The 16,586-nt window shown below is 42.7% G+C and overlaps 1 protein-coding gene across 3 annotated transcripts; it reads right to left on the reverse strand.

The window, feature by feature from the left end:
- Positions 1 to 1,667: 1,667 nt before the first annotated feature.
- On the reverse strand, positions 1,668 to 15,833 carry SUMO3 (small ubiquitin like modifier 3). Of its 3 annotated transcripts, none has more exons than XM_056534916.1 (4): positions 15,678 to 15,833; positions 6,260 to 6,388; positions 4,433 to 4,504; positions 1,668 to 2,953 (listed from the first exon to the last, which is right to left on the reverse strand). In XM_056534916.1, the coding sequence occupies exons 1-4, from the start codon at positions 15,696 to 15,698 to the stop codon at positions 2,891 to 2,893; spliced, it is 285 nt and encodes a 94-aa protein (XP_056390891.1). In that variant the 5' UTR covers positions 15,699 to 15,833; the 3' UTR covers positions 1,668 to 2,890. The 3 variants fall into 3 exon arrangements, with proteins under 3 accessions (XP_056390891.1, XP_056390892.1, XP_056390890.1); XM_056534917.1 differs by lacking the exon at positions 15,678 to 15,833 and adding an exon at positions 15,302 to 15,448; XM_056534915.1 differs by lacking the exon at positions 15,678 to 15,833 and adding an exon at positions 6,517 to 6,696.
- Positions 15,834 to 16,586: the final 753 nt, after the last annotated feature.

Consider the following 16,586-nt stretch of genomic DNA (forward strand, 5'->3'; position numbering starts at 1 on the left):
TCACACTTAGAAACAAGGAACTATGGGATTAATAGTTTGAGAGAACAAACTCAAACAGGAAATCTCCAGTTCACATAAATATAACCACAGCATTATGGTAATCTCACAACATAGCCATTTAGCCAGAAGACAAGCCCCCTTCCTAAGCATGTCCATTACTGTCTGGCAGGTACATACTAAAATCACCTTATGGTGGATAACCCCTTTAACTCCCTCTTAATTTGGACCCCCCTCCTGGCCAACAGGGGCTCAGCTGCAGTCCTAGTCTACTGCCCTTTGTCACTGGAGGGTAGGGTAAATGTCTTAACAAATTTGTCTTTCTTAATGTTACACTTTTTCCATCTGTGCATCTTCTAGGACTGCACCCACCTTAGCACCTAAAAGCTGAACTAATTTATTAGTTTTTGACGAATCGAAATACTAACTTAGCTCATCTCTAATACATACCATTCATAACCCTTCAGATTAATAACCTCTGCAAATCCACTGAACTACCTGGGGATTAATTTCACTTTTCAGCTCTTTATGGGGAACTGTATCAAAGGCTTTATAATCCAGATTGGCAACACCTACTCACCAATAGCTTAAGACAAAAAGTACAAAACCCTATAAATTTTTATTCACTATTAAGCACCAGATAAAAAATAAAAATACACACTGGGTTCACATTGAGGATCTGATCGGAAATGCTGCCATCCCTATAGATGGCAATGTATTCTGCTAATGACTGATCATATTTCGCTGGTAAGATTCCAGTGGCAGAAACTCTATAGCTGAAATTCTGTAGCGTGAACTGTGCAATTCTATTGATGGCAATGAGACATCTGCACCGGAATGTCCAAACTTTATGTCTAAGTACAATTACGCTCAACTTCCTTCGTTTAAACCTCTGTCTGAGTTACACTGTAAACATCACAGCTTACGGCGAGTTCCCAGCTATAAACACCCCAGCTTACAGCCCAATTGTTGCAAAAGACAGAAGCACTTTTTAATAGATGTTAAAGGGTACCTCTCATCAAAAACACTTTTGATATATTATAGATTAATGTATGCAGAATAACTTTACAATTGCATGTTATTAAAAAAATATGCTTCTTTCTATTTAATTTTCCACTTTGAAGAAATGACCACTAGGGGTCTCCCTACCAGTCCTGGCAGCAAGCATTTCAGACTCATGCTGGAGTCCTAAACACTACGAGCTGCCAGTCTGCTTTGTTCACAAAGGAAACTCAGAGCTGCCAGCCTGCTTTGTTCACAGCCTGTTTGGCTGTGAACAAAGCAGGCTGGCAGCTCTGAGTGTTTAGGACTCCAGCATGAGTCAGAAATGCTTGCTGACGGGACTGATCGGGAAAAATACAATAGAAAGAAGCATATTTTTCATTAACATGCTATTGGAAAGTTATTCAACATTCATTAATCTAAAATATATCAAAAGTTTATTTGAGGAGAGGTACCCTTTAAGTGAACAGTATTTTGCAGGGGCTACACCATTGAACAATCTCCATTAATTGTAAATTGAAGTTATGCAAATAGCTTAAATGATTTGGCTGTTTTTAGTACATGACCATCATTGCCAGGAACAAACAGATTGAAGATAGCTGAGTGGCAATATTTTCAATTCCTTGGAAAACCCATTTAAGAGTAATGTTAACGCAAGCACAACAAAATTGTTGACTTAAAGTTTTCTTTATTTTGTAATTGAAATAATACATTTATCCATCAGATAAGGATTAAAAGAAACCAGAGGCCACATTGTAGGAGACTAATGAGTTACAAACAAGAACTTTATTACATGGAAGAGTATTTCTTTTTATTACTCAGCTGGCATCAAGTTCTTTGTACTGACTACTAGTACATCTGAAATATGGGAATTTCCAACGTTTCTGGAGAAAGACATTAATGTCCTGCAAGTTTTCATTGCAAAGTACCACTTTAGTTAAGAAAATGGCAGCAGTATTGAAACAACATTCTAAACATGAAGCACTAAGAACAGATTTAAAAGTGGGCTATTAGACTCTTCATTTTCTTTGCAATCTATGCTACAACTGACCAAGAATCTGATCTCAGATTTCTTGCACTGAACAGGTCATTGCCTCCAAAAAAAAAGACAGCTTTGCTGGCATACTGGTTTTCTTTAGCAGCATGTTGATTTTAAAAGGAATGGATATCTGAAGGTTTAGCTTACTTGCTGCGCTAAAGGAACCAGGTGGAATCTACATAGGAAAAAGCCAGTTAATGACATCAATAGAGACCCAGTATTAACCATCCTTCAGACAATGACAGTATGGTAATCTAGTGAAATTTGTTTTATGGTTACCCACAGACATGTCAGATACAGTACCCAAAATCTCAACTATTTGTAAAACAGCATAAGCATGGTATTGTTGAGGTTTGTAGCACAGTAGTAAATAAAATCATGTCCCTCCCCCCATAGAGATTCCCTACTTCTAAACTAACTTGATTTCAAATGTGGCTTTGGGGGGGGGGGGGGGGGGGGGGGGGTAGAGCAATTTAGAACCGAACAAACCATGAATGTCCTGGCATAAATGTCAGTTACACTCTAGCAGGGAACTTGTTCAACTATTTACATGACAAAATGAAAAAAAATAAAGTTTGCTGTAAAAAAAAAAATTAACAGTGCCACACAATATAGTAAAATACAAGAAAACAAAACCACTTTAGTAAAGTAATTGTTGATATTGGCCCTCTTTACAACAAAACTTCCACGACTTGTATGTAGGGCAAAGGAAAAAAAATTAAATCAAATGTTTCCACAGTCTGCTAATATTTCCAGAATGTTGTGATCAGCATGTTCTTGTCATGAAGGGCAGATGTAGGAAGTTAGGTGCATGAAGGCTCACTGGGCACCTTCCACTTTGAAATAACTGGCTTAGCACATGCCACCTGTCTGTTGTTGAAACACATCAATGGTATCCTCATCTTCCATCTCAAGCTATAATACAAAAAACACAAGAGATTAAAAAACCTTTAAATTCAATCACATTACCTTTTCAGAAAACTCTCTCTAAATATCAGTATTTCACTCCAACTCCAGAGTTTTAGAAACTAACTGGGAGTTTATGGTAAGCCAAAGATCTCTCCAGAAGGAAAGTACCCAGTAACCATCTGCAAACAGCTGCTAGGCTCGGTACACACCACATTTATCACATACAGGGACCAGATCCAGCTGGGAGATGGGAAAACCGGGCACGCCCTTATCCCAGCTGAACTGACCCGCATCTCATTAAATTGAATAAGCCAACCAGAGTCAGATAGTGACTCCGGTTTGCTCATTTTTACCCCGTATCCGGTTTTGTGACCGGACCTAAAACCACAGTATATCACGGTTTTAGGTCCGTCACAAAAACAGACATTGGGCAAAAATGAGCCGACCAGAGTCACCGACTCTGGTCGACTTATTCAAGTGAATGAGATGCAGGTCAGGCTGGGACACGGGAGTGCCCTGTTTTCCCCATCTCCCATCCATATCCGGTCTCCTGTGATAAAAGTGGTGTGAACCCAGCCTTACTGGGGTGATTGCCCCCCATCAGCACAGAGCAGGGTGTGCTGGCTTGGCTGGTGAGTTGTGCTGATATAAGTTAAAAGGGTAAGATTTCTCCACAGCACAAGATTCATAGACCATATGCACTCCACTGGGAATACTGGGAAGAAAGGATATGCAAATATTGCAAGGCAGCTCAATCAGGCGCACTGACATGGATGGTTGGACACGCTGCACGAAGAAACACATCTTTCTGCATTCCCACGTCTGGCCTGCACAATTAATGTCCTCCGGATGCTAAACAACTGATGCACTGTCTCATCAGTTGCAAATCAGTTTTAGTGTACGTTCACACACGCAGATTTTCGCAGCGTATTTAGCTGCGGATCCGCTGGTGAAGGCACGCTCTATGCTGGCTTTACATGTGCCTGCTGGTAGCGGCAATACGCCGCTACGAGCAGACACACTGCAGCGAGGTGCGCGGCGTACTCACATCGTGGCCGCTCTCCCTGCTCTGATCTAGAGCTCCCGTGACTTTCACATCGCAGTGTGTCTACTCGTAGCGGCGCATTGCCACTACCAGCAGGCACATGTAAAGCCAGCATAAAGCGGGCCTTCAGTGGATTTGCAGCATAAAATACGCTGTAAATCCACGCGTGTGAACTTACCATTAGACTGGGTCCACCGAGCCAGATATATGTGAAGCCAGCCTCATACCACTTTTTCAGGTAGCCTTTAAACTGACTGGGATTTTATGACAAGTCAGAAATCTCTCCATAGAGATTTCTTCCTTCGAATGCCCTCTGAATCGCCACACAGTTATGGTGTTCTCCAAGAAAAATCTTATCCCTTTGACACAAACTATTACAACATACATATTATATAAAAATTGTAGCACAGCAAAAACTCATTAAAAGCAAGGTGCCATACCTGTGCCGGGGTGTCTGTTTCATTAATAGGCTGACCATCAAACCTGAACCGTATGTGTCTCATCGACAAACCCTAAAAAGAGACGAAGAGTTACAATTCACAAATGTGCACATTTATCCAGCTCCTCTATTATACTTTGTTAGGACTGTTCCAATTGTACTTTCTGCAGAACACATTTAGAGCAGAAGATATGCTTAACCATGTAAAGTCACATGGTAGACATGCATGATTTACATAGAGATTGATGCATAGGAGTACTGTATTTTCACAGCACAGAATTTAACAAGGAAAATCCTCACTGAATTCCTCTGTGAATCTGTGTCCTTTCTGCTCCATGTGAAATAGGGTCAGATATTAGGCTGAAACAGCACTTATTTTCTCTGGAAATTTCTATAGAAATAATTCCCAAAAAATAAAGTCGCATTGACTTAAGACTTACTACCAGATTCTAGAAGACAATTGAAAATGTTTAATCTTCCTCCAGAATTTTCAAGGCACATTTTACCTTTCAATTCCATAGTGTGAACAAGCCCTGAGGCTCAATTTCATATGCAGGTGTAAAAGGTGCCTCTAGAATTTTAAGATTTCATACAAAGGGCATTTTCTGCTTATTCTGCATGAATCAAAAAAGTGGACCCTGTATTAACAGAGGTAAACATTGCTAGAAGTCAGATGATTTTTACATAAATATTTCAACTAATGTTAGATGCCTTTTCAATAGCAACAACATAGATAAGTAATTACTACAGATGCTAAGAATAGATTATGAAAGAGGCACAAGACTGATTTTTTTGCTTTCAGTTACCACGATGTACTTTTCATTGCACAGCAAGATAAAACATTTTACTACCTGGTGCTGTGTGGGCGATTTTTTCCTAATCTTTTCACTCTTACTAAATTGAGGAAATCTATTGTATTTCATTAAAAGGGTACTACAGTGGAACACACTTTTTTTAAATCAACTGGGGCCACAAAGTGTAAACTACAACTGGGGCCACAGATTTGTAAACTACTTCTATTTTTATCTTAATCCTTCCAGCACTTAGCTGCTGTATGCTTCTGTGTATTTCTTTCTGGAATTTTTTTTGTCTGATCAATTTTCTCTGTAGCATACAGCATCTGATAAGTACTGGAAGGATTAAGATTTGCATTAAGAAATCTGTAGCATAATACAATAGCAACAAAGTGCAACTTTATTTCACAGATTGCAGATAAATTTATAGAAACAGTATGGAAGTTGACCTGTTTGCAGCTTTTACAGGTATGCTGACATGCAAGGAAATCCACAGCATGTACTGCAAGTTTTAAAGGGAACGTGATATTTTATGCTACCTGATCAACAAGTCATTAGGGTGGTACCGGTGACTGACCACCGAGCCCAACTATGGATAAATTTCTCTCTACACTTAAAGCCAAGATCTATAAAATCAAGACTACCACCTTTACCATTGGACACAATGTCCAAAGCAACAGGTTTAGATTTTATGTAAAGAAAGTCACTGGCAGTGTACACAGAGCCATGAAGGACAAACCCACGAGAGAGGTCTAAACATAAAGGCTGGTTCCTAACTTCATATCAGAAAATCTGAATATGAAAAAAGGAATACTGTTTGCAGCCTGAAGTACAACTTTATTACAAAATGGCTTAGCTTAATCAAATCTAAGACAAAAAGCTTTAATTTTTCAAAATTAGTTGTCATTGATGCAATCAGAGAGATAAATCTGGACCACAAACAGTTTCTTTCCCCATGTAGAAGATATGCATTGCAGTCGAGTCTGAAAACTTTGCATATTAATTAAATGGGGGAACTTGTAGGATGGTTATACCTGTCTGTCACAGTACGCCTTCATTAACTTGCTGAGAGGAGTGTGTCGCTTGATTTTGAACTGGACCACAGAGCCATCCTGTCCTGCCACCTTAAGGTTGATGTGGTCATTCTCTGTCTTAACAGTTTCCTGCAAAAACATTCAGAGTTAAAATTAAACAAATTCTGTTAAAATTAAGGGGTTAGTTCTGTCTCAGCCTTTTTGCCCAGCCGAAATAAGAATGAATGACAATAGTTTAGTCAAGTTGAATTTCTTACCAGAATATGCCATAAAAAAAAAAAAAAAAAAACACTGTAGAACAGCTCAAGACCTACTGCACAAACCTGGGAATTCCCATTTATTATGCTTAGCCCCTTAAGGACCAAGTACGTCCTTGGTCCCGCTCCCGTGATATAACGCGGGGTCCCACGGTGACCCCGCATCATATCACGGCGGGCCCCGCGTCCTAGTGAAGCCGGGACCCACCGCTAATAGCCACGGCACTGACCGCGGTGCCGCGCGCTATTAACCCTTTAGCCACACGCTCAAAGCTGAGCCACACGGCTAAAAGGGAAAGAAAAAACTGCCGGTTAGCTCAGTGGGCTGTTCGGGATAGCCGCGGGGCGAAATCGCGGCATCCCGAACAGCTTACAGGACAGCATGAGGGTCCCTACCTGCCTCCTCGCTGTCCGATCACCGAACGACTGCTCAGTGCCTGAGATCCAGGCATGATCGATCACTGGTTTCCTATGAGAATCATCGATCACTGGTTTCCTATGAGAAACCAGTGATCAATTTGAAAGATCAGTGTGTGCAGTGTTATAGCTCCTTATGGGAGCTATAACACTGCAAAAAAAAAAAAAAAAAAAAAAAAAAAAAAGTGAATAAAGATCATTTAACCCCTCCCCTATTAAAAGTTTGAATCAAACCCCTTTTCCCATTAAAAAAACAAACAAAAAAACGAAACAAAAACAAACTAAATAAAAATATATGGTATCACCGCGTGTGGAAATGTCTGAATTATAAAAATATATCATTAAACCGCACGGTCAATGGCGTACACGCAAAAAAATTCCAAAGTCCAAAATAGTGCATTTTTTTGGTCACTTTTTATATCATGATAATTTTTATATCACAATCAATAAGTCCTATGAATGCAAAAATTGTACCGTTAAAAACTTCAGATCACGGCGCAAAAAATTAGCCCTCATACCGCCCCATACGCAGAAAAATAAAGTTATAGGGGCCAGAAGATGCCAATTTTAAACGTATTAATTTTCCTGCATGAAGTTATGATTTTTTCCAGAAGTACGACAAAATCAAACCTATATAAGTAGGGTATCATTTTAATCGTATAGACCTACAGAATATCGAGGTGGTGTCATTTTTACCAAAAAAACTACTACGTAGAAACGGAAGCCCCCAAAATTTACAAAACGGCGTCTTTTTCCCTTCAATTTTGTCGCACAATGATTTTTCTTTTTCCGTTTCACCGTAGATTTTTGGGCAAAAAATAAGCAATCATATGGATTTTTAGGTGCAAATTTGAAAGTTATGATTTTTTAAAGGCAAGGAGCAAAAAACGAAAGTGCAAAAACTGAAAAACCCACGGTCCTTAAAGGGTACCTCTCATCAAATAAACTTTTGATATATTTTAGATTAACCCCTTAACGACGCAGGACGTATATTTACGTCCTGCGCCGGCTCCCGCGATATGAAGCAGGATCGCGCCGCGATCCCGCATCATATCGCGTGGGTCCCGGCGCTAATCAACGGCCGGGACCCGCGGCTAATACCACACATCGCCGATCGCGGCGATGTGCGGTATTAACCCTTTAGAAGCGGCGTTCAAAGCTGACCGCCGCTTCTAAAGTGAAACTGAAAGTATCCCGGCTGCTCAGTCGGGCTGTTCGGGACCGCCGCGGTGAAATCGCGGCGTCCCGAACAGCTGATCGGACACCGGGAGGGCTCTTACCTGCCTCCTCGGTGTCCAATCGACAAATGACTGCTCCGTGCCCGAGATCCAGGCAGGAGCAGTCAAGCGCCGATAATGCTGATCACAGGCGTGTTAATACACGCCAGTGATCAGCATAGGAGATCAGTGTGTGCAGTGTTATAGGTCCCTATGGGACCTATAACACTGCAAAAAAAATAAAAATAAAGTGTTAATAAAGGTCATTTAACCCCTTCCCTAATAAAAGTTTGAATCACCCCCCTTTTCCCATAAAAAAATTAAACAGTGTAAAAAAAAAAAAATAAATAAACATATGTGGTATCGCCGCGTGCGTAAATGTCCGAACTATAAAAATATATAATTAATTAAGCCGTACGGTCAATGGCGTACGCGCAAAAAAATTCCAAAGTCCAAAAAAGCGTATTTTGGTAATTTTTTATAACATTAAAAAATGAATAAAAAGTGATCAAAATGTCAGATCAAAACAAAAATCATACCAATAAAAACTTCAGATCACGGCGCAAAAAATGAGTCCTCATACCGCCCCGTACGTGGAAAAATAAAAAAGTTATAGGGGTCAGAAGATGACATTTTTAAACGTATAAATTTTCCTGCATGTAGTTATGATTTTTTCCAGAAGTGCGACAAAATCAAACCTATATAAGTAGGATATCATTTTAACCGTATGGACCTACAGAATAATGATAAGGTGTAATTTTTACCGAAATATGCACTGCGTAGAAACGGAAGCCCCCAAAAGTTACAAAATGGCGTTTTTTTCCCGATTTTGTCGCACAATGATTTTTTTTCTGTTTCGCCGTGCATTTTTCGGTAAAATGACTAATGTCACTGCAAAGTAGAATTGGCGACGCAAAAAATAAGCCATAATATGGATTTTTAGGTGGAAAATTGAAAGGGTTATGATTTTTAAAAGGTAAGGAGGAAAAAACGAAAGTGCAAAAACGGAAAAACCCTGAGTCCTTAAGGGGTTAATGAATGTTGAATAACTTTCCAATAGCATGTTAATGAAAAATATGCTTTCTATTATATTTTTCCCGATCAGTCCTGTCAGCAAGCATTTCTGACTCATGTGGGAGTCCTAAACACTCAGAGCTGCCAGCCTGCTTTGTTCACAGCCAAACAGGCTGTGAACAAAGCAGGCTGGCTGCTCTGAGTGTTCTCCTTTGTGAACAAAGCAGACTGGCAGCTCGTAGTGTTTAGGACTCCAGTATGAGTCTGAAATGCTTGCTGCCAGGACTGGTAGGGAGACCCCTAGTGGTCATTTCTTCAAAGTGGAAAATAGAAAGAAGCATATTTTTTAATAACATGCAATTGTAAAGTTATTCTGCATACATTAATCTATAATATATCAAAAGTTTTTTTGATGAGAGGCACCCTTTAAGGGGTTAAGGAAGGTGTATTTTAAGTACAGGTCTGCTGTGTGCAAAAGCATAAATAGCACTTTTTATAGAAACAAAAAGAAGTTACCAGCTTATGAATCCCCTATTCTTGAGCCCAGCAGTGCATATTGTTTTGGAAAATTTGGCTGTAAGCACAGAATGCAGATTTATCGAAACCTTTGTAGAGGAAGAATGGTGCAGTTGCCCATAAGATTGCTTTTATTTTTAAAGAGGCCTGGTAACAAAGAAGCAATCTGAATGATTGCTATGGGCAACTGCACCACTCTTCCTCTGCACATGTTTTGATAAATCTCCCCCTGTACATATGAACCTTTAAACATACTGCATAAATTGTGGCATGGTAAAAGTTTGTGATGTAGCCATAGTTGCTAACTAAGTTTTTTACATGTAAAAATGTGCAGTTTTTCTCATTTCACAAGAACAACTCCCTAGCATGATGAACGATTATACTTATTAAAATGAAAGCTCCCGTGAGATAACATTTCCGCATTGTAATTCATCAAGGCATTCTATAGACTCCAAGGCTGGGATTACACTTTGTGCTGGGAAGCAGCCCAAGTCTGCCCCACGATGTGTTCAGTACAGTGACTGCAGTTTACATGTGGTCTTCAATGTTTCACTTGACTGCACTGAAACAGACAGAACATACTAAGATTTAACACCTACATAACAAGCCTTAAAAACATGGCCTTTAAGGGTACATTCACACGGCATATTTCCTGCTGATATTCCTACCATTTACTTTAATGGGTCTGCAATGGTAGATTTGCAGATATTCTGCAAACCCATTAAAGTCAGTGGTAAGAAAGTCTGCTGCACAGTTTCTGCAGGATAATGGGGGAGATTTATCAAAACCTGTCCAAAGAAAAGGTTGCCGAGTTGCCCATCACAACCAGATCGCTTCTTTCATTTTCCAGAGGCCTTTTCAAAAGTGAAAGAAGCGATCTGATTGGTTGCTATGGGAAACTCAGCAACTATTCCTCTGGACAGGTTTTGATAAATCTCCCCCAATATGACCATGTGAACGCATTCTAAAAGCATAAGGGAAGAAATTTATGTGAGTGGACCTGTTTTACACATAGGGGTTTTATTTTTGCACAAAATTTTCTCTGGAAGTAACCCCTAAAGTCTCACTGACAATGGGCTTTTCCAGATCTGCAGCAGAAGTTCTGCTACCTTCCGTAGTGTGCACAGAATCACATGAGAAAGGTTTGGTCGGCTGCTACTTGTTCTGATTCCCACAAACATGAATGCCCATCTGGCTAAATATTCATATGGTATCAATGGTCATGGTGGGGAAGGAGGTAATGAAAGGTTTTTTTTGGGAAGTAGTGTTTCTTAGTTTTCAGGCCAGTTGAATGGTATGAAAGCTTATTAAAAAATAAATAAATAAAACACACCACCTCATACAACCGCAAGAATGAACGCCAGCATGTATCTAACAGGTTGTGGTGAGATTTTACCTGCACAGTGTTTAAAGAAAGCAAGCAGTATTCGGAGTACCACACAAACCACTCTTTTCGGCTTCACAGTCAAATATGCTTTGAGCTTAGCAGGTTATAAAGCACACTACAGATGCTCTTAATGCACTAAACCAAATATACGAGGATATCGTGTGGGTGAACCAAACAACTTTTTTCACAGTGCCGTTTGTGCCGGCCGTTAGACAGCGGGAGAAATATTTGTGCTTGTGACTTCTCCTCTCGCTGTCTTCCGGCAGAATAACGGCCGCCAGAGAATCCCATTCAAGTGAATGGGATCCTCTGTGCCCGTTATGCCTCCGACACACTAACGGCTGTGAAAGTGGGGGGAAGCCTTGACGGCCATTTGTGGTGGAGCCCAGCAGCAGTGAAAGTAGTCTTACCTTAACCGTATCCTCGATCTTATTCCACAAATACCTGTTTTAGGCTCTCCTGCTAATTGCCATTGTGTGCAATGGAGGAGAGACCTGGCATACCCAGCATGACTGGTATTATCAGAAAGTAAAACTATCCCCTAAGACCTTTCCTAATAGTGTTATCACTAAGGCTAGGTTCACACTACGGAATCTCTGGGCAGAATTCCTGCAGGAAATTTAGCCGGCGGCACTAAGACCCCACGGACTGCATTGCTGTCCCCATAGACGGCAATGCATTTCTGGGGGGGATCTTTTGGGAGATCTGCTCATAAATGCATCGACATCTATGGGGACTGCAATGCAGTCCGTGCGGTTCTAGTGCTGCTGGCTTGATCTCCGTCAAAAATTCTGGCCAGAAATTCCAGTGTGACCCAAGCCTAACTGTACTAGCTTGAAGTACTCCAGAAGTCCTATCACTGCCAGTAAAGTGTTGATTCAGTGGCTCCTCTGAGAGAACATCAGGATGATTGGCTAGATCTTCTCTAGCGTTCCTGCCCCACCACTAAATGTCCCTACAGCCCAAGTCACCATCTCCCTGACAGATACAGATCTCTCCATTTATATTGGAACATTTAGAGAAGAATAAGGTGTATTTACAGCAGTGCTTTCCAAACTGGATGCCGCAACAGTGTTAGCAGCAGTCCCTAGGGGACAGTCTAGTCCCACAGCAACCACAGGTCACTGTTCTAAAGTGGACATTGCCTGTGCTGCCTGATCTTGAACTGGCAGTCGACACTGCAACCACTTAAGATCAGTGAGCAGCGGTGGCTGCTGGGACTTCTGATGAGTGATGCTCTAGGCAGGGGACCGGCCGGATCATCAAATTTAAAGGAACTACAAAACAATTGGATCCTTAGTGGTTTCAGACGTGGAGAATATAGGAAAGCATATGTTTATTGCTTCCACTGCATTTTTTATTTTATTTTTTTAAATACACACATGCCGTCCACATACCCCTTAAGTCTCATCGGAATATATCAGAACAGAGCTAGGCTATCGTTGGGAGTCCAATAGACAATTAACCATACGTACACATCACTACCAGGAGACTCTAAAGCCCCAAATGTGCGGGTGATAATAGTGATACTGAATGGTCATGTTATGAATAACCGTGTGATCATTTACTTCTTTCTAGTGATCGACCGATATTGCTTTTTTAGGGCCGATACCGATAATCTTTGGCCTTTCAGGCTGATAACTTATACTATTTCTCCCCCCCCCCCCAAGCCCCCCCACTTGCTTAAGAAGTGGCAAATGGACTTTAAATGGTCATTAAGGTATGATCATTAGAGATGAGCGAAGTTACAGTGATTTGATTCATCACAAACTTCTCGGCTGGGCGTTTGCTGACTTTATCCTGCATAAATTAGTTCAGCTTTCAGGTGCTCTGGTGACTCTCTCCCAGGACTGTATCCACCTTTTCCAGCCCACCGGAGCACCTGAAAGCTGAACCAATTTATGCAGGATAAAGTCAGCAACTGCTGAGCCGAGAAGTTTGTGATGAATTGAATCACTAAGTTCGCTCATCTCTAACAATCATCATTGTTGGCTGCACATACCTTTTTCAGAAGGAGATGTGTGGGCAACAATTTTTTTGTTTTTTATGTGATTGGTCGATGACAGATTGCTGAGCCTATTCACAGGGGTAGTCTGCCTGTTTGACAAATACATAACCCTGTGTAATAGAGCAATAAAGAAGAAGTCACATGCCCTACAGTACAGAAAACTTATCCCCTATCCACATCCGAACGCTGTGGCCCCCCAGCTCTACCACAGAGTGGTGCGGGGGCCACCACGCCACCTCCGTATATCTCTATGGGAGAGCCGAAGATTGTCGAATGGCTCCCCAATAGAGATATATGGAGGTGGCGTGGCTGCCCCCCACTTCGGGCGGGGGTCCTGACGCACCACTCTGTGGGAGAGCCGGGGCTCCATACAGACGATCACGGAGGACCACAGTGGCATTTACCCCTTGTATTCGTGACACCAGGGCGTGGTGTATCCTCAATACCACCTGAAGGTATACCGCTGGATCCTGGGCTAGGCACAGGGGCAATAACTCCAAAGCCAAGTCACGGACAATGGTAGCTTTACTGAGTGACAGATGGAACAGTCTATACAGTTCAGCCGGGCCCACAGAGGTGACCAGTGACTTCAGAGACCTTAAGGGTTTGCTGGGACTTGCAGTGGTTTTGGACAGTTTAATGCAGGCCACGTTGACTAGACAGCAGATAACTGACTAAGCTGTGACTGTAGCTTACTTGTAGACTTGAAGCTTGTGGCTGCAGGACTGACTTGAGGCCTCATAACTCCAGACACACCTAGGACTTGACTGCACCTCAGCATAGCAGAAAGAGCAGAGCTCAAAAAGAAGAGACTCCTCCCAGGGCTTTTATGGAGGAGACTGGTGAGGTCTCATTGGTCACCCTTAAGTCACCTGGTCACTGATACCTCCTGGGTAACAATCACATGACAGATCACATATTAACCTTTCTTAAAGATACAACACTCATACATATAACAGGGGATAACAATTACAGTAAAACAGATGCATTGGGCCCAGGGGACACTGCAGGGAGGCTGTCCGACAGGGTAACAACTCCCGTACTGGACCACCACATATCCATTATCCTTACTTGTGCATGTGTGTTTTTTTTTTTTTTTTTTTTTCTACAATGCATTTTCTGATTTGATTGTGAACTCAGACATGGAAGATCACCAAACAAAAGTTGCACTATACACCCCCATAGGTTCCTCAACTACCTAGCTGTTAGCAAATGCAGTGTAGGTCCAGGGTTTATCCAAATTTTAAGAGATACCCCTAGCGATGACTTAGATTGGGATGATACTGTGGGGACCCTCACTGATCACAAGAACAGAGGTCAATTATTGTGAGTGAATGAAATGGTTATGCATATGATGGACCACTATTGCCTTCATTCTCTATGGGATGTTCGAAGCCCCACAGAGCAATGACAAAAACTCCACTGTGGTTATCAGTGGGGGTCCCAGAAGTAGACCACCAACCATTTACCTAGTTATCATCTGTATGGAGGGGACACATTTTAAGCTTGGAATCCCTTTACCTAGGCCAGTGTTTCCCAACCAGGGTGCCTCCAGCTGTTGCTAAAGATAGAAATATGTGGGGGCTCCTAAGGATATGTTCACACTATGGAAGTTACGCAAGAAATTCTCCCATTGGATCCACATTGTCTACAATGCACCGGAGTGTTGGTGACCATAAAAAAAAAAAAATAATAATAATAATCAGCATCAGAATCTACAGGGAATCCCCAGAGTCCATAGACCAGTGGTCTCCAACCTGCGGACCTCCAGATGTTGCAAAACTACAATTCCCAGCACGCCCGGACAGCCGTTGGCTGTCCGGGCATGCTGGGAGTTGTAGTTTTGCAACATCTGGAGGTCAGCAGGTTGGAGACCACTGCCATAGACTGTGCCCACAGTACATTTTGTTTTGAGTTGTGAACTTGAAACATGGGAATTCAAATAGTTAAAAACGCAGAGTATGAACTGAGCCTGAAAACAGCACAAAAAAAATTATAATTAATTATAAAAAATTATAATAAAAAACCAGCCATCCTGACCTCATGTATTACTAGTACATCCTAAATACCATGGGAGCTGAGGAGGCATCGATGGACCCCACAGGTTCTACCTACAGGTAGTCCCAGCACAGCGCCGCCCGCAGGCGGTTCAGCCGTACCGGATCGCCCCCACCTACACGGTTCTAGCGGGCAGATGCCCGGACACACGACCATCGCAGCTATTACCATTGGATGAGGTCCCGGTGAGAGGCGCTGTTCCTGGAGACGAGCGGGCGCTATTGTCGCACACGTGCAGGGGGAAGCCGGGTTTGGCGCGCAATCTCCCGGGACACTGCAGCGCCTGCTTATGAATCACATAGTCGGGCCTCCTCCCCCTAAATCCCCGACCCTCCCTCCCCCTGAGCCCGGGTCCTCCCCGACCTGCCTAGTATTACAGAGAATAGCGCCTCCGCCGTTACGTCTATCCTCCCCCTCGCTGGCAGTGCGGCCTAGCACCCGGCAGCGGCTCCCGCTCACACACGGCGTTTGTTTTTTTCCCTTTGAGCCACGGGCTGTAGTCACACGGCGCTGGGCTGGCGTCTCTTGGCGCCTCGCTCCTTACCTTAGGCTTTTCCTCAGACATGGCTGCGGCTGCTCTCCCGCTCTTTCTCTCCCGTCGGGGTTTATACTTCTAGCTCGCTTGTCCCGGGCGCGCGCGTCACCCCCACATTATAACGCGTCGCTATTGGTTCAAGAGGGTCACGTGGACCAGGGCGCGTGCACGTTGCGCGTGCACGACGCTTTCACTCTCCCCCTCCTCCCACTTTAAGCGCGTGCCCTTTTCTGATGTGCACAGACCGTACGAGGGCGCGCCCGGGGTGACGGAGGGGGAAGGGAAACGTGTGGCGCATGAGGTGGGGGAAGGGCTGGGCGCTCCACCTCCTGGCGAAGGAATCTATGGGACAATGGTGGGGGCAGGGTCACACATGACTGGAGGAGGCCCGGATTGTGTTACATAACGTGTGCAGGGGACACAGGAAACACACATGTGCTCTCATGGATTGTAGTGTAACTTTTATTTATAGAGATAACATGCAATGAAGATTTATTACTGACCAGAGGAAAATCCAGGGTATACTGGGATTAGTAGTTGTACCTTGAACAAACAAAAAAAAACTACATGTAAAGTCTACAGCTAGGTGGCGCCATTTACAGTTCATCGTTATAGCTCATGTTTCCAAACGTGTGGCTCAAGATCTTACAAAACTGCCACTGGCATCATGTCCTGAGAACAGCAGCACCAAAGGTGACCTCCATAATAAGGCAGTGCTAATAGGTGACCTCCATAATAAGGCAGTGCTAATAGGTGACCTCCATAATAAGGCAGTGCTAATAGGTGACCTCCATAATAAGGCAGTGCTAATAGGTGACCTCCATAATAAGGCAGTGCTAATAGGTGACCTCCATAATAAGGCAGTGCTAATAGGTGACCTCCATAATAAGGCAGTGCTAATAGGTGACCTCCATAATA

Source organism: Hyla sarda, chromosome 8 (assembly GCF_029499605.1).
Source record: "Hyla sarda isolate aHylSar1 chromosome 8, aHylSar1.hap1, whole genome shotgun sequence".
Lineage (NCBI taxonomy): Eukaryota > Metazoa > Chordata > Amphibia > Anura > Hylidae > Hyla > Hyla sarda.

What these genes read in the sequence shown, in the direction of transcription:
- SUMO3 (XM_056534915.1), bottom strand. Translation starts at nt 6,684, where the DNA reads ATGATGCGGGGTCACCGTGGGACCCCGCGTTATATCACGGGAGCGGGA. An exon ending in AGGCGTACTGTGACAGACAG is followed by an intron (nt 4,505 to 6,259) that starts GTATAACCATCC and finishes GTCTCTTTTTAG; the next exon opens with GGTTTGTCGATGAGACACAT. An exon ending in AAACAGACACCCCGGCACAG is followed by an intron (nt 2,954 to 4,432) that starts GTATGGCACCTT and finishes TTTGTATTATAG; the next exon opens with CTTGAGATGGAAGATGAGGA.